The 19,937-nt window shown below is 38.1% G+C and overlaps 1 protein-coding gene across 20 annotated transcripts in view; it reads left to right on the plus strand.

The window, feature by feature from the left end:
- The window catches only part of DGLUCY (D-glutamate cyclase), a 37,566-nt gene extending 19,732 nt beyond the window's left edge, over positions 1–17,834 (plus strand). For 7 of the 20 annotated variants that reach the window (XM_015865280.3, XM_015865279.3, XM_015865281.3 and 4 more), the window contains 11 exons: positions 1,503–1,662; positions 2,217–2,418; positions 3,529–3,679; positions 4,821–4,943; positions 6,310–6,507; positions 8,301–8,561; positions 8,982–9,081; positions 11,125–11,273; positions 12,534–12,653; positions 14,234–14,385; positions 17,430–17,834. In XM_015865280.3, the coding sequence (XP_015720766.1) occupies positions 1,503–1,662; positions 2,217–2,418; positions 3,529–3,679; positions 4,821–4,943; positions 6,310–6,507; positions 8,301–8,561; positions 8,982–9,081; positions 11,125–11,273; positions 12,534–12,653; positions 14,234–14,385; positions 17,430–17,573 (1,760 nt within the window). In that variant the 3' untranslated portion in view covers positions 17,574–17,834. Of the gene's footprint in view, positions 1–1,502; positions 1,663–2,216; positions 2,419–3,528; positions 3,680–4,820; positions 4,944–6,309; positions 6,508–8,300; positions 8,562–8,660; positions 9,082–11,124; positions 11,274–12,533; positions 12,654–14,233; positions 14,386–17,009; positions 17,150–17,429 lie in introns of those variants that run through there. The other 13 variants (XM_085549364.1, XM_085549363.1, XM_085549362.1 and 10 more) reach the window with 7 other exon arrangements.
- Positions 17,835–19,937: the final 2,103 nt, after the last annotated feature.

Raw genomic sequence — 19,937 nt, forward strand, 5'->3', positions numbered from 1 at the left:
AGGAAACATAGGTACTTTTTTTTCCCAAGACAAATAGTATGGCACTATACTTAATTTGTAAGGAAATAGTATCAGTTTTAAAAGATTGCAATTTGAAAAGACATGATCTGCAAAAACATGCTGTTCGATGCATGTCAAGAAATGCTTCCTACAGACAAAATAGCAGAAATGAAAACAAGCCTGGCACCTCAGCAAAACTCTTTTTTAAAAGGTTTAAACTCAAAGGGACTCTGTTAGAAAAGCTATTTACATTGTAGCAAATGTTATAGGGGGTTGGGGGGAAGTACCATTTACTTATGTTGAGTTTGGAAATATGGCAGAACCAATGTGCCCTGATAAAAACCAGATTTTTCTAGAACTACTTTGTATCTCCAGACTGCAAACAGGCAAACTGAAGAAACAGGAAAATCTATCAAAAGAACTTAGGAGTGTAAAGCTGCTAATTTTGAATGTGCTTTGACTATAGATGAAAGTACTGATGTTACGCGTATGGCTCAACCTGCCATTTGCATTACAGGTATTGATGATGAATATAATTTCACGTAAGAAATGGCTCCTTTGGTGCCATTAAAAGACGCAACTAAATCTCTTGATTTGAATGAAGCAGTAAAAATTACACTAAAGTGGTTTTCTTTAACCCCTGTCAACGTATCTGGTATTGCTACTGATGGTGCCCCAGCAATGGTTGCTTAAAAAGAGGGACTTTAAAACTTAATAGAACATGATAAAATCACCACTGGCAGATCATGTTTGATGAAATATCACTGCATTGTACATCAAGAAAATTTATGTGTGAAAGCTTCAAAAATGGTTAATGTCACGCAAATCATCATCAAAGATGTGAAATGTCATGAAGTCCAATAAACTGAATCATCACCAGTTCCAGGAGTTACAGATACTGATTATGAGGTCAACATTTACTTTTCTGAAAAAAGGCCAGGATAAAATGCTATATATAAATACATTCAACTCCAAGAGGAATTTGATGAAAGTCTGGTAAAGAGACATAGTACGACCTGCCTTAGCAGAGAAAAAACACCCCATGCTTTATAATCATGCCTTATTCGTGTCATTGCCTTTTGGCAGCATGTACATTTGTGAACCAGTGATCTTAAGGATGAAATACAGGAGGAGTAATATTTCACCAAAAATCTCTGAGGAGCACCTTGAGAGCTCACTGAGAACTGCAGCCGCTTTCATTGAACAAGACACTGATGGATTATATTAATGAAAGCAAGGCCAAATATCCCACTAGTTTATGTTTTTATTGCTGTTTTTTTATGTTTTAATTGAAAAATACATTTTGTTATTTATATACATTAACTCTGTTACATATTTTCTATGCGGCCCAAGACAATTTCTCTTCACTAAACTCAGGGAAGCCAAAATGTCAGAAATGCTGTAAGAAATGGGCTGCATATGGACACTGTACCAGAAGATTATTATCTTAAGGGTCACAACTTGCAGCTTGGCATTAGATTTTAAAATGAATAACTCTACAGTTCCAGGCTATACTCAGGCCAGAGTCGTGCTTTTGCACAAGTCCCTGGCTGATGACTTTGAGAAGTTCTGCCATGCAAACAGTGGAGCACTGCCACTGCTGTACAGAAGTAAACCAGGGGAATGGAAGTGTACTTCTCTGAGTAGCAATTCTGATACCAGGTAAGTACAGACTGACTCTGTTTCTCAAAGTTCTGCAGCGAGCGCTGATGGTGATTAGGAAAAAACAGTGTTTCAGGGAATAACCTGCTTATGCTTCTATACAATTTAAATGAGTGCATTTTCTTGGAGTTACACCTTTAAGTGAAAACTGCATGAATATAACAGGATAGAATCAGCCTGATCATTTTGTGCTTGAGAAATATATTGTCATAATAATCCATACTGCAAGTATTACTCTAAAGCAAAAAGGAACTTATATGAAATTTCTTACAATTCTTCAGTCTGAGCAGAATTAAATTGTAATGTTTTACCTCTCTTTTCTTTAGTATTAACACAGACATAGTGGTCATATGATATTTCTGAGGGTGTCCTGTTGTAAATAGTATTTTTTTTCCCCACTCTTTCTCAGAAAGAAATGAAGTGGATAAAGTAAGCTCTATCCTGCAGCCTTATTGTGTCTTAAAGTGAATAATTTAATAAAAATTTTGGATGATTTTTGTCATACACGTTTTCAAAAAGCATGATAAAGCTGTGGTAACTTCTTATTTCACCAGAACTGACCATCTGCAGTACAGAAAGTATGAATATGGGGCTTTTACTGGATCCCTAGAAAGTCTAAATGATTACGCTGAACAACTGAAGGACATGGTGGCTTTCTATTTAGGCTGCTGCAGCTTTAATTTTGAAAAAGTACTCCAAGCTGCTGGCATTCCTGAAAGAAATACTGAACAAAAACGTAACGTAAGTGTGTATAAGGTAAGGATACACAGACAGATGTAACCTTTCCATTATTTGTCTGTATTCATATTATGTGCCTACACTGATCACTCAGAATTGGAAGTTTTTCAACTCTGCACAATAGCTTGAATCAGATACTAGTGTTGAGTACATGAAAATATCTGATTAAATACACCCAGCATCAAATCAGAGCTTTTCTCAACTTCCTGCAAGGCTGACTTGGTATTTTATTCTTTTTCAGTCAGATTTTTCTCCCTGTGTGCCATGGCATCCATTTCATGTGAATTTAGTCCTAGTTTCCTTCTCAGTTTCAACTGATGACCCATGTACTATGCTGTTGCTCAACTTTAGTACAAGTCCCACTCTCTACAGCAGTTCTAGTTAGCAGCAGTATTATTTGTTATGAACCATCATAGTAACAGTTTGTTCTGCAAGTAGGAAGGTCATGTTTTGGATTTTTCCTGTGGCTTTAGAACGTGAAAATAAAGAACTATACAGTGCATTTATTCAGTGGCAGATGTAATTGTTATTAAAAAATTAACAAACATTTTATATGCTGTTGCTGACAACATCTCTCACTTATTCAAATGCAATTTTATATATCAGACATTTACTTCTAGTGACCTTGGCTGCTTTATTTCTGATTAGGTGTTTCAGCATCCCAGTGAACAAGGACAGTGAAGTCCATAGATCATTCCTAGAGGCACAAAAGATGGCTTTAATATGAAGAACTGGCAAGCTGCTTCTGCAGTAAAGGAATGCCAGTTAGCAGCCCTGACCCTCACGTGTTATTGTACATCACAATTTCTCTGAATTTCAGCAGAGAGAATGGATTCAAACCAGATTGATTTCTCACTATGATACTTCGTTAGTTTTTCATTTTCTATGTAGGATGTACAAAATGGTTTTCTGGCAATATTCTGAATACTCTGAGCTCATGCTGTATGTTGCGTGTACTGAGGCAAAAAACAAGTGGTACAGAGCATTTAGTGGTCTATATGAAGAAGCTTAATGGTGGTAGATTTCACTTCTGAATCTTAAAAGAAAAAAAAAATTAAATACTATTTGAAATGAATATTATTATCTGGTATAATTCTTCCAATACTTTTGGTTCTTATTAACTGTCAGACAGCTGTACCATGCTACAGTATTTCTACTTTTTGCTGCAACTTACTTGTCACAATGAGACCAGTTCCTGAAAGCAAATTGGAAGCAGCTGTGCTTGCAACATCTGCATTAAAAGAAACTCAAGGAGCACCAGTTCACATGGGTAACCCTGGTCAGTACTTTCCTTATTTTGTTCCCTGTGGGCTTTATTATCAATTGAAAAAATTAAACTAAAAATGGTGGAAGGGAAGCCATGGGAAGTGTTAAGACTAAAGTACCTGCCCTGCTATATTTTTATGTTCTAATTACTTTAATGGCTACAAACCTCAATTAGAGAAGAAAAAAAAGAAAAAGATATTTTTTGACTGAGTGGATTACACAGAATTCTTGGATAATGGCAGTTATATATCAAGAGAGCTTTGGGTTAGAAGTGTAGTTGCGTTTTTCTAAAATGTATGCAGTTTCATTTATATTTGAATGCTTTCTTGTTGTCAGGGATTCCAGAGACAGGGTAGAAAAGAGATTGACGGCACAGGGAGAAGTATGTGTGGATGTGTGTGAATGACAGAAATTTGTCAGTCAGTGGGCTCAGGAGCTGCATACACAGCCAGATCACATTCCGTGGCACGGAGAGTGATGCCACTGGTAATGGTACACTGCAGTAATGTATTTGGTCTTAGTGCTTAAATCAGAGGAATGGGTGATAATTCATTACTTTGAGTAGAGATTGGGTGAGGGTCTCCCCTGTGTATTTATTTTTAAAACTAAAAATAATAATAAAAAGAAAAATAGGTAAATGAGTGACCTAGAATACTGTGAGTAGGTGTTAAAGGAAAAGACAACTTAGTGAAAGGTGGCTGAGAGTGAGATGTACTTATCCAATCCAGAGAGGTAAAAGAATTCACATTTCTTTAGCTAAATAATGCAGGAAGCTAAGGGATCAGGACTTGTGTTCTAGAAAAAGCCTGTTTTGCATTGCACTAATTTATTCCTGCTTGCCACCATTGTAATTCTTATGTTGAGAGAAAAGATGCATAATATCTTGGGAACTCAGCATGCACACCTTGTTCACATTTTTCTACTATAAATGAACTGAACACATTTTTACTGATGTCATGTACAAAAAGGAGAAACAAGACAGCTCAGGTTCTGAGAACATACACTCAGGGCAAACTAAGTATGCCACTTCAGTGGAACTTGCCACTGCCATTATTCTCTCAGTATTATTGGGTAGGATTTGGGGTTCTCCTCTCAGCTTCTGTAATATTACTGCTTCCTGAAATCTATGATGAGTTTCTATTGATCAATGACAGGTCTGTTGGGAATACAAGATCTTTCCAAGCCAGACTATGGAGATCCAGTTCGCCTTCACCCTGGTGATATCCCAGTGTTTTGGGCCTGCAGTGTAACAGGAATAGAAGCAGTCATCAACTGCAGTATGTACTGTCTTTGGAAGCTTTTAAAATGATCCTTCAGGTTTTTTTTTTTTTGTTTTTTGTTTTTTTTTTGTGTGTGTGTGTATGAGAGGGAGAGGAAGGGAGAGAGGGAGAAAGAGGGGAGGGAGGGAGAGTTCTTATCCTGCCCTTTACCCAATCATTTACAGCAGATGTGAGTTTGAAGGGCAAAAAAACTCAACTAAGCCATAGTGACAGCATTATATTACTCCAAGTCATTGATCTATCAAAATCTAAGTCATTGTTAGCTTCACAAATGCGTTGTCTAGTCACATGGTTTGGTGAGGCATATAGAATCATAGAATCACCAAGGCTGGAAAAGACCTAAAAGATCACCCAGTTCAACTGTTCCATGTATGAAACCTCAATGACCACATTCTCTATTTTCCTTTAAATTGCTGCCCACATATTCCCAAAAGATCCAGCACAGAGCAAGCACATACCTTCTCCCTCTCCACCATCCTAACGAAGTAATGTTTTGCTTGCTTAAATACGCCTGCAGTGATTTATCCAAAAACATGCCCATTTTAGCAAAAAGTATGATGTAAGCCAAGTATCAAGACTTCCAAAATTAATATAAAGATATATAGATTTTCAGATTAGGAAGGTAATATGCTGTCAGATCTGAATAAACTTATTGCTCACCAGGGTTTTAGTGTTTCTCAAATTCCCTCTTCTAGTTCTCTAGCAAAGGGAACTTTTGCCATCATTCCTTGCCTGTTTATAGCTACCCTCTCTAGGTGGACAAGATGCTGTGTGAAGATTCAATTCCCATTTTTTTTAATCAAAAACTACTTGCCAGCAGGTAGTAGTTAATACAGTTTTGTCCTATAACTATTAAAATTACATTCAGAGGAATAGAGAGACATGGCAACAGTCTAGAACGTGGACAATTAATTGATTTCTACAGAAACAACATCACCAACACACTATGAAAATTTCAGTGTTAACTTGTTCTTAGCTCACGCAGTTTTCAGACTTGCTAATTCCTGACTGGTTTCCTTGAAGGGTACCAGTTGTCAGTTCCTGAATTGCCTCAGGCAGATACCAGAGATGGTAGTGTAGAAAAACCTGATCTCAACAACCCACATGAGCTTTTCAGAAGTGAAAGCATTTTTGTGTGTATATATATATATATATGCACATATTTCTTTCCTCAAAGTGTTTTTATTGCTGCAATGTATCTTAAAATATCACCTGTTTTATAAGTTTCATCAGACAGTTATTCTGTGTTGTTAAATAGCTTCTGATATTATGATACATTGCAATAACAAAGCATTGTTTATTCGCATGTTTAAACTGAAGTTTGTGGGGGCTTTTTGTTTTTGTTTTGTTTTGTCTGTTTTAGGATCTCCATTGGCTTTTACTCATTCTTTTGGCTGCACGTTTATTACTGACCTCAAGAATGACAAATTTACACTCAGATCCTCAAGAGAAGTCCCACAAGTCCATTGCATTTCACAAGATCCTTTGCATTACAGTATGGTGTCAACAGAAGCAGCAAAAAAGATAAAGACTCTAGAGGGCCTAATTGGAATAGATCCAGGTGAAAACAAAAAATCTCTTCCTTTAACAGATTGGTTATGAAGTAGATATGAATGACACTGTTTGTATAGCTATCTACAGATTTAAAGAATGAAATAAGAACATAAAGACAACTTTAATCTTTAAATATATGTATATTCATATATTTGTTAATATAACTTGGTGTTTTAATTTTCATGGTAATATTTAATACAGAGTTTGACCTAAACCATTCAACTTTATTGGTAAAGGAACGTGTAAGTATGATTACTGTATGCTCTCAAAGTACACAGAAGCTTTTCTGTTTACAGCAGACTAGAGCATCCACAGGGAATAAGAAATGTTTACTGAATAAATCTGAAATTGATATGTGAAGTACAGGGCATCTCAACAAGCTCATAGTGCTATGTACGCATTCACTGTTAAGTAAACAACATGTTTCTTTAATATATTCATGACTAATGTTTTCTTACGGGGATATTCTAGTAGTTGCATGTGTTTTTCAAGTATCCCTCTCTGATGGGTGGAATTACACGAAGCTCTGCTGACATATTTGTCACTGAGCTCTCTGTGATGGACCAAAGTGACCTGATCTCGAGAATGTTGAAAGATAGGACTGTGTGCAAATAAAAGAAGAGAATAAAGGACTAAAAGCCAAACAGAATAGCATAGCCATTCCTAAAATATGTATTGAATTAGGCACTTCTTTCTGCTGTAAATTCTGACTTCAGTTTACCATGAATTTTCTGAAATCCTTTACAGGCAGCAGTGGAAAGCAGCTAACAGACTGTTCTCCCCAGCTCAGGGTTTGGCTGCGTGAATATATTTGGGTCTGTTTATTTTTACTCACAAAGCCTTTCCTTTTATCCACTCTGGAGTTCAGCATGGCACAATGCCACGCTCTGGAGAAACATGAAACCTAACTTCAGAGCTAGCTCATTTTGTTGCTAAAAGAGTGCCTACATTGCTATAGTACTTTATCTCACTTGAAACACCACACTTCTCAGAGGCTAATATATCCCTCCTTCTATCCAAGTCCTGTTGAGAACTTTCTTCTGTGTCTAGCATTTACATTTTATCTATATGTTGCCTATATATTATGTAGGAGGAATTAAGAGAAAATGACAGAGGAAACTGGGTTCAACGATAGGAAAGAAGGAAAAAAGGGTGAGAAAGATTAAGATAAGAGGAGACTAGAAAACAATAGTGAAGACTTGCCTCTCATTATCAGCTCATGAATATCATGATTTCACCAAGCTGAATTGATTTGGGAATTAACTCTTTCCTGAGGGAGTAGAGTTAAGCGGAGATAAAGAACCGGCTTACTCATCTGAGGTTTGCATTGAACCTTCTGTAAAACATGGGAAGCTAAGTATTAATCTAGCCTCATTAGTTAGACATGGTCTGGCACGACTATAACCGGAGGGAAGGAGAGGGTGAAAAGAAGGAAAATAATATTCAATAAACTCTTCTTGGGGGGGGGGGGGAAGTTATTTACACCAGTACCTAGAAATGCTAGCATAGTAGTTTCCAAAACCCAGTTAACTGAAATTCTTAACCTGGAAGCACAGCTCTCTCCCCATTACTCATATCCTACACTTTCTTAGGTTTCCTGAGGAAATCAGCCCAATTCCTGCCTTGACCAGAGGTTTTTCTTTTTCTTCTTCCTATTTTTTTTTTCCTTCCCTTTCTCCCCATATTATGTCATTAAAGTACACTGATCCATCCAGACAGAAACTTCCAAAAGAGAGCGATGTTACAGAAGTCTACTGCTCTCTGAAATAAATTAATAAGTCTCTAAAAATACTTTCCTAGGCAATCGGGGCATTGCTCATTTACTCCACCCCGGGGAGCTGCTGAAGGCCTGCCTGTCCCTGTCCCATGCTCGGTCCGTGTTGATAACCACCGGGTTTCCCACCCACTTCAATTATGAGCCGCCGGAAGAGAACGACGGGCCCCCAGGAGCCCTTGCTATTGCGGCCATGTTGCAGGCCTTGGAGAAAGATGTAGCCATAGTAACAGATCAGAGAGCCATGGATCTGAATAAAAAGATTATTGAAGAGGCTGTGCAAATAGGTAAGAGACATTTTTCCAGTTCTGTCTTGCTAATTTGAGCCAAGGTTCACTTCAGTTAATCTCATTGTAACTTACTTCAGGATTTTTTTTTTCCTCCAGAGAACAAGCAAGCATTCATCCTGTGAGCTCAGATCAGCAGTGATATGATGTTCAGTTAAAGGCAGCTGGAAGCAAATTAATACTCAGGCACCTGGGTGGTGAGCCTGGGAGAGCCGCTTGGGAAGAATTCTGGATGTCTCTTCTTATTCTATAGCTTTCTATCCTAAGATCCCATTTAACAGTCCTAACATGTAAATTAGTTTAATTTAAAGCAAGGATGTAGAAAGGTTATCAAGAACTACATAAACATGTTGAGCCCTAAATATTCCACTCTCCTTTAAAATAAAAGTAGCATCTGAATTCTATTTTGTTTTCCTCCAGGCATCCTGAAGGAACCTGTCCCCTTACTGAGTTATCAAAGGGAAAGTGCCGATTCAGCTCTAACATTTTTGTGTGAGAGTGGGAATCCCAGAAGACCTAGGTAGGTTCATTCAGTATTTGAGAATGGGTCACACCTCTAACTGCATGGAGTGATAATAAAAACAATAGCCATGATCTAAGAAGGTGGCATCTTCGCAAGCCCTTAAGAAGCAGAATGAATAGAGCAAAGTTTGAATCAGAACACTTGTACTGGAGCACACATGGAGTACAGAATTCCACATTATTCTGAGATTACACATTTCTGGAATACAGAAGGAAACAATACTTAGAATGTATTATTAATAGTTGTTTTTTTGTTTTTTTTCTTGGGAAAAACAATTAAAAGCTTTTCAGCTGTTATTCCACAACAACACACATAGGCATTTGAATACTATATATAATGTTCCCAGTTTTTGGATCAGTGAAAAAATTGGGATGCTGAGAGGTGGAGTCGGAGAATGACCAGGGAAAAGAATATTTCTGCTTTCTAGAGCTTTGGTTCAAGTCTAAGAACTGGAGAATCAAATGCAATTTCATAAATCCCAGGCATTCTTAGCACTGTGAAAGTGGCTGTCCTATTGCCTTTAGGCAGCCCACACCAAAGTTATAGAAGCATGCACCAACTTCTGAACATCGATTTGAACTGTTTGCATATGTAGTGTTCAGTGTATAAAGTTGGGCAGAAATTCAGATGTATACAAGTGTGTGATTGATGTTAATGCACTGGAGAATTTTGCTAAGTAGTTCTATACACATTTCATTACTTTGTAAGCAACTAACATTTCCTTTAGATAGGCATATGCTGTTCATTTTCTACTGATCTTTCCTTTTGCTGCATTTTAACCCTGTCACCTTCATTTTTTTCTTCTCAATAAAAAAATCTTTCATCCTCGTATTTAGTTCATCGGTTTGTTCAGTTTATTCACATCCTGTTTCATTCTAAATCTGCTGCAACTTGAGGCCAGTCCCTTCAGTCCTATCACCAGTTTCATAAGAGAAGATGCCAACTCCCACCTCACCACAATCTCCCTTTGGGGATCTGTAGAGTGATAAGGCTTCCCTGAGCCTATCCTAGTTCCAGCTCCCTCATAAAACTCACACTCCAGACCTCTCACAGCTTTGTTGCCCTTCCCTGAACACACTCCAGGGCCTCAGTGTCTCTCTTGCAGTGAGGTGCAGGCTTAGTGCGCACTACAATTTCAGCTTGATACTGTCTTCCATTTTTATGCGCTGCTTTAAAAGCATTTAATTTTTCTTTTTTTTATAGCCAAGCATAATTTAATTACAACCAGCTTCTACTTCAATTGATCACAAATTCCCCCAAACCCTGAAGTAAGCATTTCTTAGAAGTTGACAACTAAACTGTTTAAGGTCTCCTCTGTCACAGTAGATGCTCCCACACAAATCATTAAATAATTCAATGGAAACAGTAACCTCTTGACAGTAAAGCTGCAGAAGGAAACTAAATAATTTAATTATAATATTAAGAGGCAGAATTAAGTACTAAAACTCTGCTTAAAGCTTTGGACATCTGCAGTACATCTGTGTCCTTTCACAAGCCAAAAACTGACATAGACTTCAAATAAATAAATCCCTCAAACCCACAGCCCCAAGATATAAAACACAAACAAAAAACTCCCTGACCAGATACAAGTGAACAATTTTCAAGTAATGTTCCTTAAGCAGAGACTACGTTTTTACTAATGAGGACTTAAATAATCATCTAATGGACTCTTTTTTGTTTTGTTTGAGAAAATAAATACATGCATAATCATTACCCACTTTAACATGAAACAGAGCAAGCCCATATGACATGAAACAGGCTGGCCCAAAGAAATATTCATTTGGAAGAGTCCATGAAAGTCTCTGTTTATTGTTAACAGACATGGTTTGAGGAAGTTGCATTAAATCTACAGATAAACTAGATTAAGCTCTGAAATAAACTGTAGAAAACTACACAGAGAAATAACAAAACAGTATCCAAGTTTTACCTCACATCTCAAATGGTTGCAAAGCAGAACTCAACACAACAGGAGAAGCAGCCAACAAAAATGTTTTAGGTGAGAATCACAGCTTTGACAGCTCTCTTCCTTTGTCTAATCAGATTTGATCACCTGATAGCAATAGAGCGTGCTGGGATGGCTGCTGATGGCAATTACTACAATGCCAGGAAAGTGAATATTAAACACCTAGTGGATCCCATAGATGAACTATTCTTAACTGCACAAACCATTCCAGGAATAACAACAACAGGTATGTATATGTCTGTGTTACAGTCTCAGAAGCAAAAGAAGCACAAAACAGGAACTTGTACTTACTGGTAGCGAAGCAGATGAGGAGACAGGCACTGAATAGCCAGAGGGCTATTACTTATAGCTTGAGGGCTACAGCTGTTCATTTGTGTCGAATTTAAAGAGGCATTGTTAGAGGAAGAACTACAGGCTCCCCTGAAAAGGTCCTCATAGAGGAGTTGATTTCAGAGTTACTTAAAGACAAATAAGTGGTCTCAGGTGTGTGTATTATCATTATGTGGGCATTATACACATCTGAGCAGGCTTACATACAATCCCCTAAGTCTAGTTTCTGACACTGACTTCATTCTGTATTTTATAGGTGAAAAGCAGCAGAGAAAGCTACTGAATTTTGAATTATTGTAACCAATTTATGGTTGTTCTACCTGTATTAAAATAGCAGCCTAGATACAGTCATCATTTATATTGCAATTAACAGTACATTCTCCTGAGCAGAGACTGCATGTGCCCATCTGGTGTAATAGGTCCTTTTCTCTAAGAAAACCTGATATAATCATCTTGAAAGGAGTGCAGTGTCCTCAGTGCTGCTGAGAGATAACTTTGAGTTTTACTTACAGAAGTTTAGGATAGAGTTATGGGAGATATTTATGCAGCTAAATTTATTGATTTTCAGCACTTTAAGCATAAATTATAAATATTCTACTTCTGTAACACGTATTATGCATAAGTTACATTTGAAATTCAAATGCCGTACATTGCAGTGAGGATTTGGAGCTCTTTGCGGTTCTGGAAATGGATATTCTTTTTTGTAGACATTAACTAGCATAAATTTGGGGATATTCCATTTAAATGAACAGGTAAAAGATTTATTTCCACTTAATTAATTGAATTCCTTTTCATTTTTTTTTATATGTTGGAAAGAGACTAATAGCAGTTTTTAAGCTGATAATTTGTGTTGTCCTCATCTCCAGGTCTCTCAGTGACAACAGCAGTATTCTGACATTACATAAAATTACTGACACTCAGGATTTCTGGAATATAAATACACCATATTTCTGCTTGACCAACAAAAATAGAGACACTGTTCTCTAAATGCATACTTTAGAAAAATTATAGAAACTTTTGGTGAAAAGGGATAAATCATCTCAGGTGGAGCTTTGAACACTCACAGAAACTCTCAGTAAAGATTCTGGCTGTTTGATAAATGGGATGTTATATGTTGGATTCATACTCATTTGATCTTTTTCTCTTCTTGATAAAGGTGTTGGAGATGGAGGAAATGAATTAGGAATGGGCAAGGTAAAAGATGCTGTGAAGAAGCACATAAAAAATGGAGATGTTATAGCTTGTGATGTTGCAGCTGACTTTGCTGTTGTAGCTGGTAAGGGATTTGTTGAGTGTGGGAGAGCTGTTGATGTTGTGAAGAGAACTGGAAAGAAAACGCCTATCTTTCCAACTGATCTACTTCAGCCCTTTCTTTGTGTGATGGTAACCAGTCTCTGTGTTGTGTCCATCTTCTGAACAGTTAAGCAACGACTGTACATGTAGGAATGACTGCAAACTGAGGATACTAAATCAAAAGTGCATTTAATTAGAAACAACTGGGCAAACCCACAGTACTCTTGAGAAACCACCTTAAACAAAATAACAGGGAAGGGTGAGCTGAGAATTTGAAAAAAAAGTCTGTGTGTATATGAATTTTTGGGGGTAACTGGTGAACATCTGAGGTGTGACTGTGTCTGGACAAAATCATCTGCATTGCTCTTACACAAGGAGATACATTCTTTCAGCAGCCATGCTTGTGCACATCTTACTGTACAACAGAAGTTGAATGTTATAGCTTAAAATTCTCTTCTAATATAACATCTGAAGCACTGTTAAATAAATTCCTCTATGAAGAGACATGTTCAGCAAGGACAGTGTATGCACTGAATGGTCCATGCTGTACTTGAACTCATGTTTCTAACCTGAGTTGGAACACCTGTGTTTCCAACATTGCAGAGGCTAAAACAGCAATTTTAGAGGGGAGATGTTGGGGAAATCCTTGTGATTTTTACCCTTGTCACACCCAGATCCTAAAAGCAAGCAAGGGGAATGTTCAGACATTTGAGAGGATGCACTGAAACATTCACTGCACCCTCAATGCGTCACTATGTGAGCTGAAACAACCTCCACAGCTCCTGAAAATCCGGCTGTTCTGCATCTCGGGGGGAGGTGTCAGAGAGAACTTCTCACTGCAGGCTTCAGATCTAACATTCTCCAGTACAGCCCCAACAAAGGAGCTGTGTAGTGATTTAATCACAGCTTGCAGACAGCTTGTGGATATTAACTACATTTGAATTAATGTCTTCTTGCACATGACATTTAAACAAAAGACATATTGAGACACAGACAACCATCAGTTCCACCAGGCCTTTATATATCATGAAACCGCTGAACTCTTTAACCAGATGTCATCTGCGACCAAAAAGGGGCTCTCTAGAATGGTGCAACATTGCACTAAGAAATCTGACTTAGTGAAAATCTTCACAGCTTTACCTCATCAAAAATCATCTGCTTCAGTGTTGTTAAAAGCAAAATACACCGAGCTGTAACACTGTTCCTCAAAAGCTCATGGATTTCACATAAACCAAACAAAACTGTTTTACAGACCATGCCCAAGTGAGTTTTTCTCTTGCTGGAAGACAAACTAGAGAGTAAGGTAGGGGAAAACTTGCAGAAATTCAGTCTGAAATACAAAAGAAAGCATTTTAACATCTTATCCAATTGTATCTTTCTACAATATATTTTCCAAATCATTGTCAATAGTTAATTCACATCCCAGTTCCATTACAGCATCACTGTGCGACTCAGTCAAAGTGCCTAATGACTTCTGAGGCGTAGGTATGTTTACAGTAACTCTTGTTTAATGTATTGTTATTTTCAACAGTCTGGTTTTGTGGTGCTTCCTTTGTTTTGCAGGCGTCTCTAACTGGGGTGGCTATGCCATTGCTTGTGCTCTGTATATTCTCAGCACCTGTGAAATACACGATTGCTACCTGAGGAGAGCTGTTGGGTTTTCACAGTTACCAAAGAAGACTGTCTGGCTGTCGGCTCTTCCATCAGTTACAAAGGTAAAGGTAGTTCATGAAAAGGATGTAAAACTGAAACTGATCCCGACTTTCAGCATAGCTGTATTTGCTATCCTTTGACTTTTAACAAAGTGTAAGGCAGCTCCAACATTAAATTAAGTATTTTTCATGGTATGCTTTTTCCATTTTCACCTCCTCATTTTCCCTTGAAGTTAACATATCCCAAATCTACTGTGATCAGATTTTCTGGTAATGAGATACTGCGATTAAATGGGATACTGTATACAGGAAATCCTTTTTTGCTTTTATTTTACAATGCTGTGCTGCTGATTGTTATTGATAATAATCCAATAATGAGCTGTTGAAAGTTCAGCACAAAATCTATTGAGATAAAATTAATGGAAATGGTTTTGTGGGAAGAAAGAAAATGACAAATTGTCCGACAAGAGGAGATTGTATCTTTCATTATAAATCATGCAACAGTAAACAGTGCAGAAGATTTCCTGAGCCTGAACACATTATTGTTCACCAACTCCATTAGTACAAAATAAGTAAATAAATAAACAAATCAGACCATTTTCAGCTGCTCTTTGCCCAGTGGTTTCCTTTAATGCTGCAAAAATTCCCTATTAGGATAAAAAGCACCATTGGTACCACCTTAACATTAGTATTTGTGTACTTGCCTAAGCACCAAGCTGCCTGCTTATAATATTTCATTTTTATTCCAAAATGGCATTCCATGCATGAAGCCCACAGACCATAACAACTAAATGAAGATGACTTTCCTAGAACACGTGTTATTTCTCTGCAGCCTTATCAAATTGCTCAGTTTGGATAAGACCTTAGATCATCAAGTCCAACAGCAACCTGACCATACTACCCTGCCTCTAATAACCCACTCCTAAATTGTGTCTCTCATGTTAAAACAATATCACAACCGCAACAGAACTCAGAACTGCAGTGCTCTCTATTCCTGCTCAACAGAACGTGAAGGTTATTCTATATTACTCTTTACATATATTTTACTGAGGGAAGCATTTGTGGTTTGCTGAGAACTTTATCAGCTCAAAACATCTTGACCAATGCAGCTTTACTTACCTTCCATGATTGTGGAGTTGAGCAATTGACAAGAACTGCATAGTACCTCTTTCAGAATTGTGATCTGCATGATCATGAGCCATATATAAAGGTGTCATTTGCTTTACTGTTCTTTATCAGTCTTTTCATTCACAAGACAGTTTTTCCATGAATTAAATACAAACTAACAAGTTATTTCTCTATGAATTTGTTGGGTTTGGATTATGGTGGAGTTCTTTCATTTATTTTTGGTTACCTTACTCCCAGTGTAAACATTTACTGATCAGAGGACAGCGAGCAAACTGCACTTTACAGACCACACTGCATGATGTGTATGTTTCTTACAAGTTCAACAGTAACATTTGCTGATAGGATACTACACCAAGAATAGTTACATAATGTTAAGTAAGCAAGACCATTTCCCCTGCCTAAGCAGGTCAAGGAGCTGGAGCTTGTAAATATGTAGGAGAAACAATTTGAAATTACAATGAAATTTTGCTTAACCACTTCAGAGGTCTCTTTTGTGACATGAGAGTGATATAACAGCTGAATTATTTCCGTATGGCTTAGAGGTTTTTGTGGAAAGAAAGAACCAACCAACCAACCATTTAATGTGAGAATATGAGACATTTTAGCATTACACATTTTTGGTCATTCATATTTATTCAGGATATAAAAGACATTCCTAATGTTATTGCATGGGAATATCTCATAAGAAGTACGTCAACCTATAGAACTGTCAATGACAAGAGTAGGGCTTTGTTTGGTAGTAACAATTTCCCTCAAAGCAGAGTCTCACACAAATGGAAGTAAAACTAAACAGAAAAGGCCTTCACACAAGAAATAGGCATTCTCAAGGAATAAGATATATACACATGTGTGTGGCTACATCAAGGTATTATGTAAGTTACTGAGGAATGGGATGGAAGGAAGCTGAGATGTGATTAGGCTATTTATTCTCCTTATATTTTTTTATTAAGAAAAATTAGAGGAATAATTATCTTTACAAGAGATGCTGAGATGGTATATAAGATTTTAATGGGCATATCTCATGTCAAATGAAAAGCAGAGTAGCAAAAATAACTGTTTTTGAATGTCTCTGAAGTTCTCATAGGTTACTGAAACAACAGACAATTTTCACACTGCTGCCTTAAAGGGCTTCTTGTCACAACATCATGGTAAATCAAACATGTATACACAAGTCATCTGTATAGCCCCCAAGGAAGGAAGGCATATGCAGTCACATTACCTGTTTGTTTTTTGTCAGTGTTCCCTGCAATTGCAATTGAATCAATTGAATCCCTTCATTGAAATTCAAGAGGAAGTTCAAAATTTTTTAGGGCTGATTTCATCCCTTCTTTGCATCCCATGATGATAACTTACCCGTAGGTCACTATCAAGGATTTAGTTCCCTCTGTGTACTTCTAACAGCTCAGTTTGGAACATGCTACATATCTGCTTACATTACTGTCAAGCAAGAAAATAACCATTATAAACACAAAATAGAGTTGCAGTTCTAAACATACCAAGTTAAACATCATTTCAAAGAATTCCAGGAAAGAGAACTTCAGGATATTTCTTCTCCCCAGCCCTTTCTTAAGGGTCCAGGATTCTGAAAATCAACAGAAAAGGAGTTCAGGAAGCAAAAGGCGCATTGGCACCACCCAATATGCAAGAAAGGAGACGGATCAGGCAGCCGGCTTAGATTCTGTTTGTAAGCTTTTTCCCTGACATACCCTTTTCCTCCTCTGTACTTTTGGTTTAGAGATGCCCCTGCAGCTTGTTGCACAGTGAAAACTACAGCAGGTAGTTTGGGTGGAGGTTTCTCTGATTCTTATTTGTGCAGTACTATAATGCTCCTTGAAGGAGTGTAGAAAAGAAGAAAGATGTCCGTAAAATAAATCCAGAGGGTGAGGTCAGAGTCTCCCCTGGGTTTAAAATAAAGGCCTCAATGAATGTTTTTGCCTGATATGGGATTTTAATTGTATGGTATTCATTTCTCTTTAAAGGAAGAGAAGCTTCTGAAAGCACTGGTGCAGCTTGGGGTCCGCAGTGGAGCATCTGCCAGCCTGGAAATGGAGGTGGACGCACTGCCCTTCTACAACATCCATTCAGACATGATTGAAAAACTACTGCAGGAGGTGCAACACTGACTGCTCCCTGCTGATTTCTACATCAGAAAAAGACAAGTCCGTGTCTTTTAAGTACTGGACTTTCATGTCTGGTGTCTTGTCAATGCACAACTACGTATTATTGCCTTGACAAAATTTCTGTGAAATGGGAGGAGCTACCACAATGATTCAGTCTAGCTTTCTTCCATGTGATTGTATAATGGATATTAACAGATATCACACACTAAGCAGCGATCTGGATTTTACAAAGAAATCTTCTCATTAAAATGAAATACAATTGCATTGCTGTTCCTGTTTTGCTAACCTCCTCACTGCGACAGGAAGTAAGTCTTGTAGCAACTTGGATTTAAAAATACGCTGTGGTGGGGAGAACAGCTGCAGTGGTGTGCTCAAAACAAAACAAAAACCAGAACGTGTTATGGCAGTAAAAATGGTTAAACAGCCCCTCTAGCACTGTCTTGTCACGGCGGTAGAAATGTGATGAGGTGAGGAGAGGGCTTTAATGAGAGTAAGGGCAGCCTTGCAGGCTTTCTGTGTGAAGGGAAGGCTGTACTGATCGCCTCCTTTATGTTAGAAGTTCACCACTTGTGAATTTTGTCCCTTTCTGCACAGTACAGAAATACTGCAGATATTTTACTCTTAGCAGGATACCATAAAGGAGTTAAATACACAGTGATAAAATATTAATGCTTATTAAAGTGCAATCAGAAATTAAAGAACATCTGCATTCAGTTTAAAACAAAATTGTGTAAATGAGCATTTAGACCAATTCCAGCTATAGAAATACAGCTCTCAGCAAGACTGTTGGAAGAACAACTAAACTGCAACTCAAAGGCCTACAAATGCTGAAGCAGAACATGACAAACAGTTGTGCCTTACACCCGGCTTACATCATTTAAAGATGTACTGTTACTTAAACTCCAGGTAAGTGCCTGTGCTGAAGACCTGACAGAGGTCAGCCCCCCAGCAGACAGCACAGGCTGTGCTTTGCAGTGTACTCTCAGACACCGATGCTCTACCTGCCATAAAGAGATGCCAGCAGTACAAAATGAAAGTACTGAGCTATCGTGCTTCAGCAGGAGCAGGACGGTGGGTCTGTTTGGCCGCTGCTGTTTCCAAAGGACAGGGGTACTTCAGCAGGTAGCAGCATCCTCTACCTACTTTTGTGTTCCTCCTTTTATGTAAGACAAGCATGTAACTCTTTGAGAATGAACAAGATCATTTTGTGCCACAACCACCAGCATTCATTTTTTGAGCTCCCCAAAGATACACAGCCCTTCAAGGCTTACAGCAGTTGGACATATACGAGAGAAAGAAACCTTAGTGCCAGAATGCTGATACACATTCAGACTTGCTCCCAGTGGTTACTTTACAGTGCATTACATCAGCTTCATCAGAGGAACTTGATTTAATTAAAATCAATTAATTAATTTTAAAAAGTTTTTGCTTTTTTCTTTCTAAAATATAACAAATTTTGCTAATAGTCAACGTGTGTGTGTGTTTTTAAAATCCTTTCTTCTGTGCCATCCCAAGCCCCGTATTCAATCCAATGGCAGCGTGCAGCCAATCTCCAGCAAGCCTTACTCTCATCATGTTCAGGTTGGAATAGAAAGGATCTGAGGGTTACACTCCTCCCCTGGTGGTTACAATTCCACAGCCTAAGCCAAGCTGTTACAATGTAGAAAGACTTAGACTGCAGAATGAGGTACTGATTTCACTGTCAGGGAAAACCAAACCAAACCAACAGCCCTCCCCTCCCCGGTCAGCAGGTTAGATGCTGCAACTGCAGCAGAACTCTGGGCCATCACATAAGTTTCCATCTGATTTTAAACCACAGCAGCTGACCAGAAGTGGACCACAACAAAGTACCGACTCAAGTAAGCCTTAATCTGTTAGATGACAATTGCATGTAATAGGGCACGCTCTGTATTCCAGCTGGTTTAAACAACAAGGGCAGCCATAAAGAAGTAAAGCACAAACAGCAAAACAAATATTTTATCTTTGAACAAACCATGTGTGTGCCTTGCAGCATGTCAGGTCACGGGAATCTGAGTGTTGGAGCTCCTCTTAGCAACGTACAAGCACGGACTGCAGCAGCCAGGAGCCCAGCTGGCACAGACAGCAGGGACTGGGGGAAACATTCACAGAAAGCAAAGCTAAACAGCACTGATAGTAAGAAGAAAAGTGTGTGTAATAAGGTAATTAATCCAGCATGGAGAGTGGTCTAAGTATAAAGAAATGTAAAAGAATTAAACAAACCAAATGTTAATCTAAGCAAACCTAATCCCCTCCTGGGAGTAGGGACATGAATCCCTTCTGCAACAGTGGGGAGGAGAGGAGCTGTAGTATCATGAATACAATCTGTGAACAAATACAGGAAGAGAA

This window comes from Coturnix japonica, chromosome 5 (assembly GCF_054131305.1).
Source record: "Coturnix japonica strain WE chromosome 5, WE-NBRP24, whole genome shotgun sequence".
In the NCBI taxonomy this organism is placed as follows: domain Eukaryota; kingdom Metazoa; phylum Chordata; class Aves; order Galliformes; family Phasianidae; genus Coturnix; species Coturnix japonica.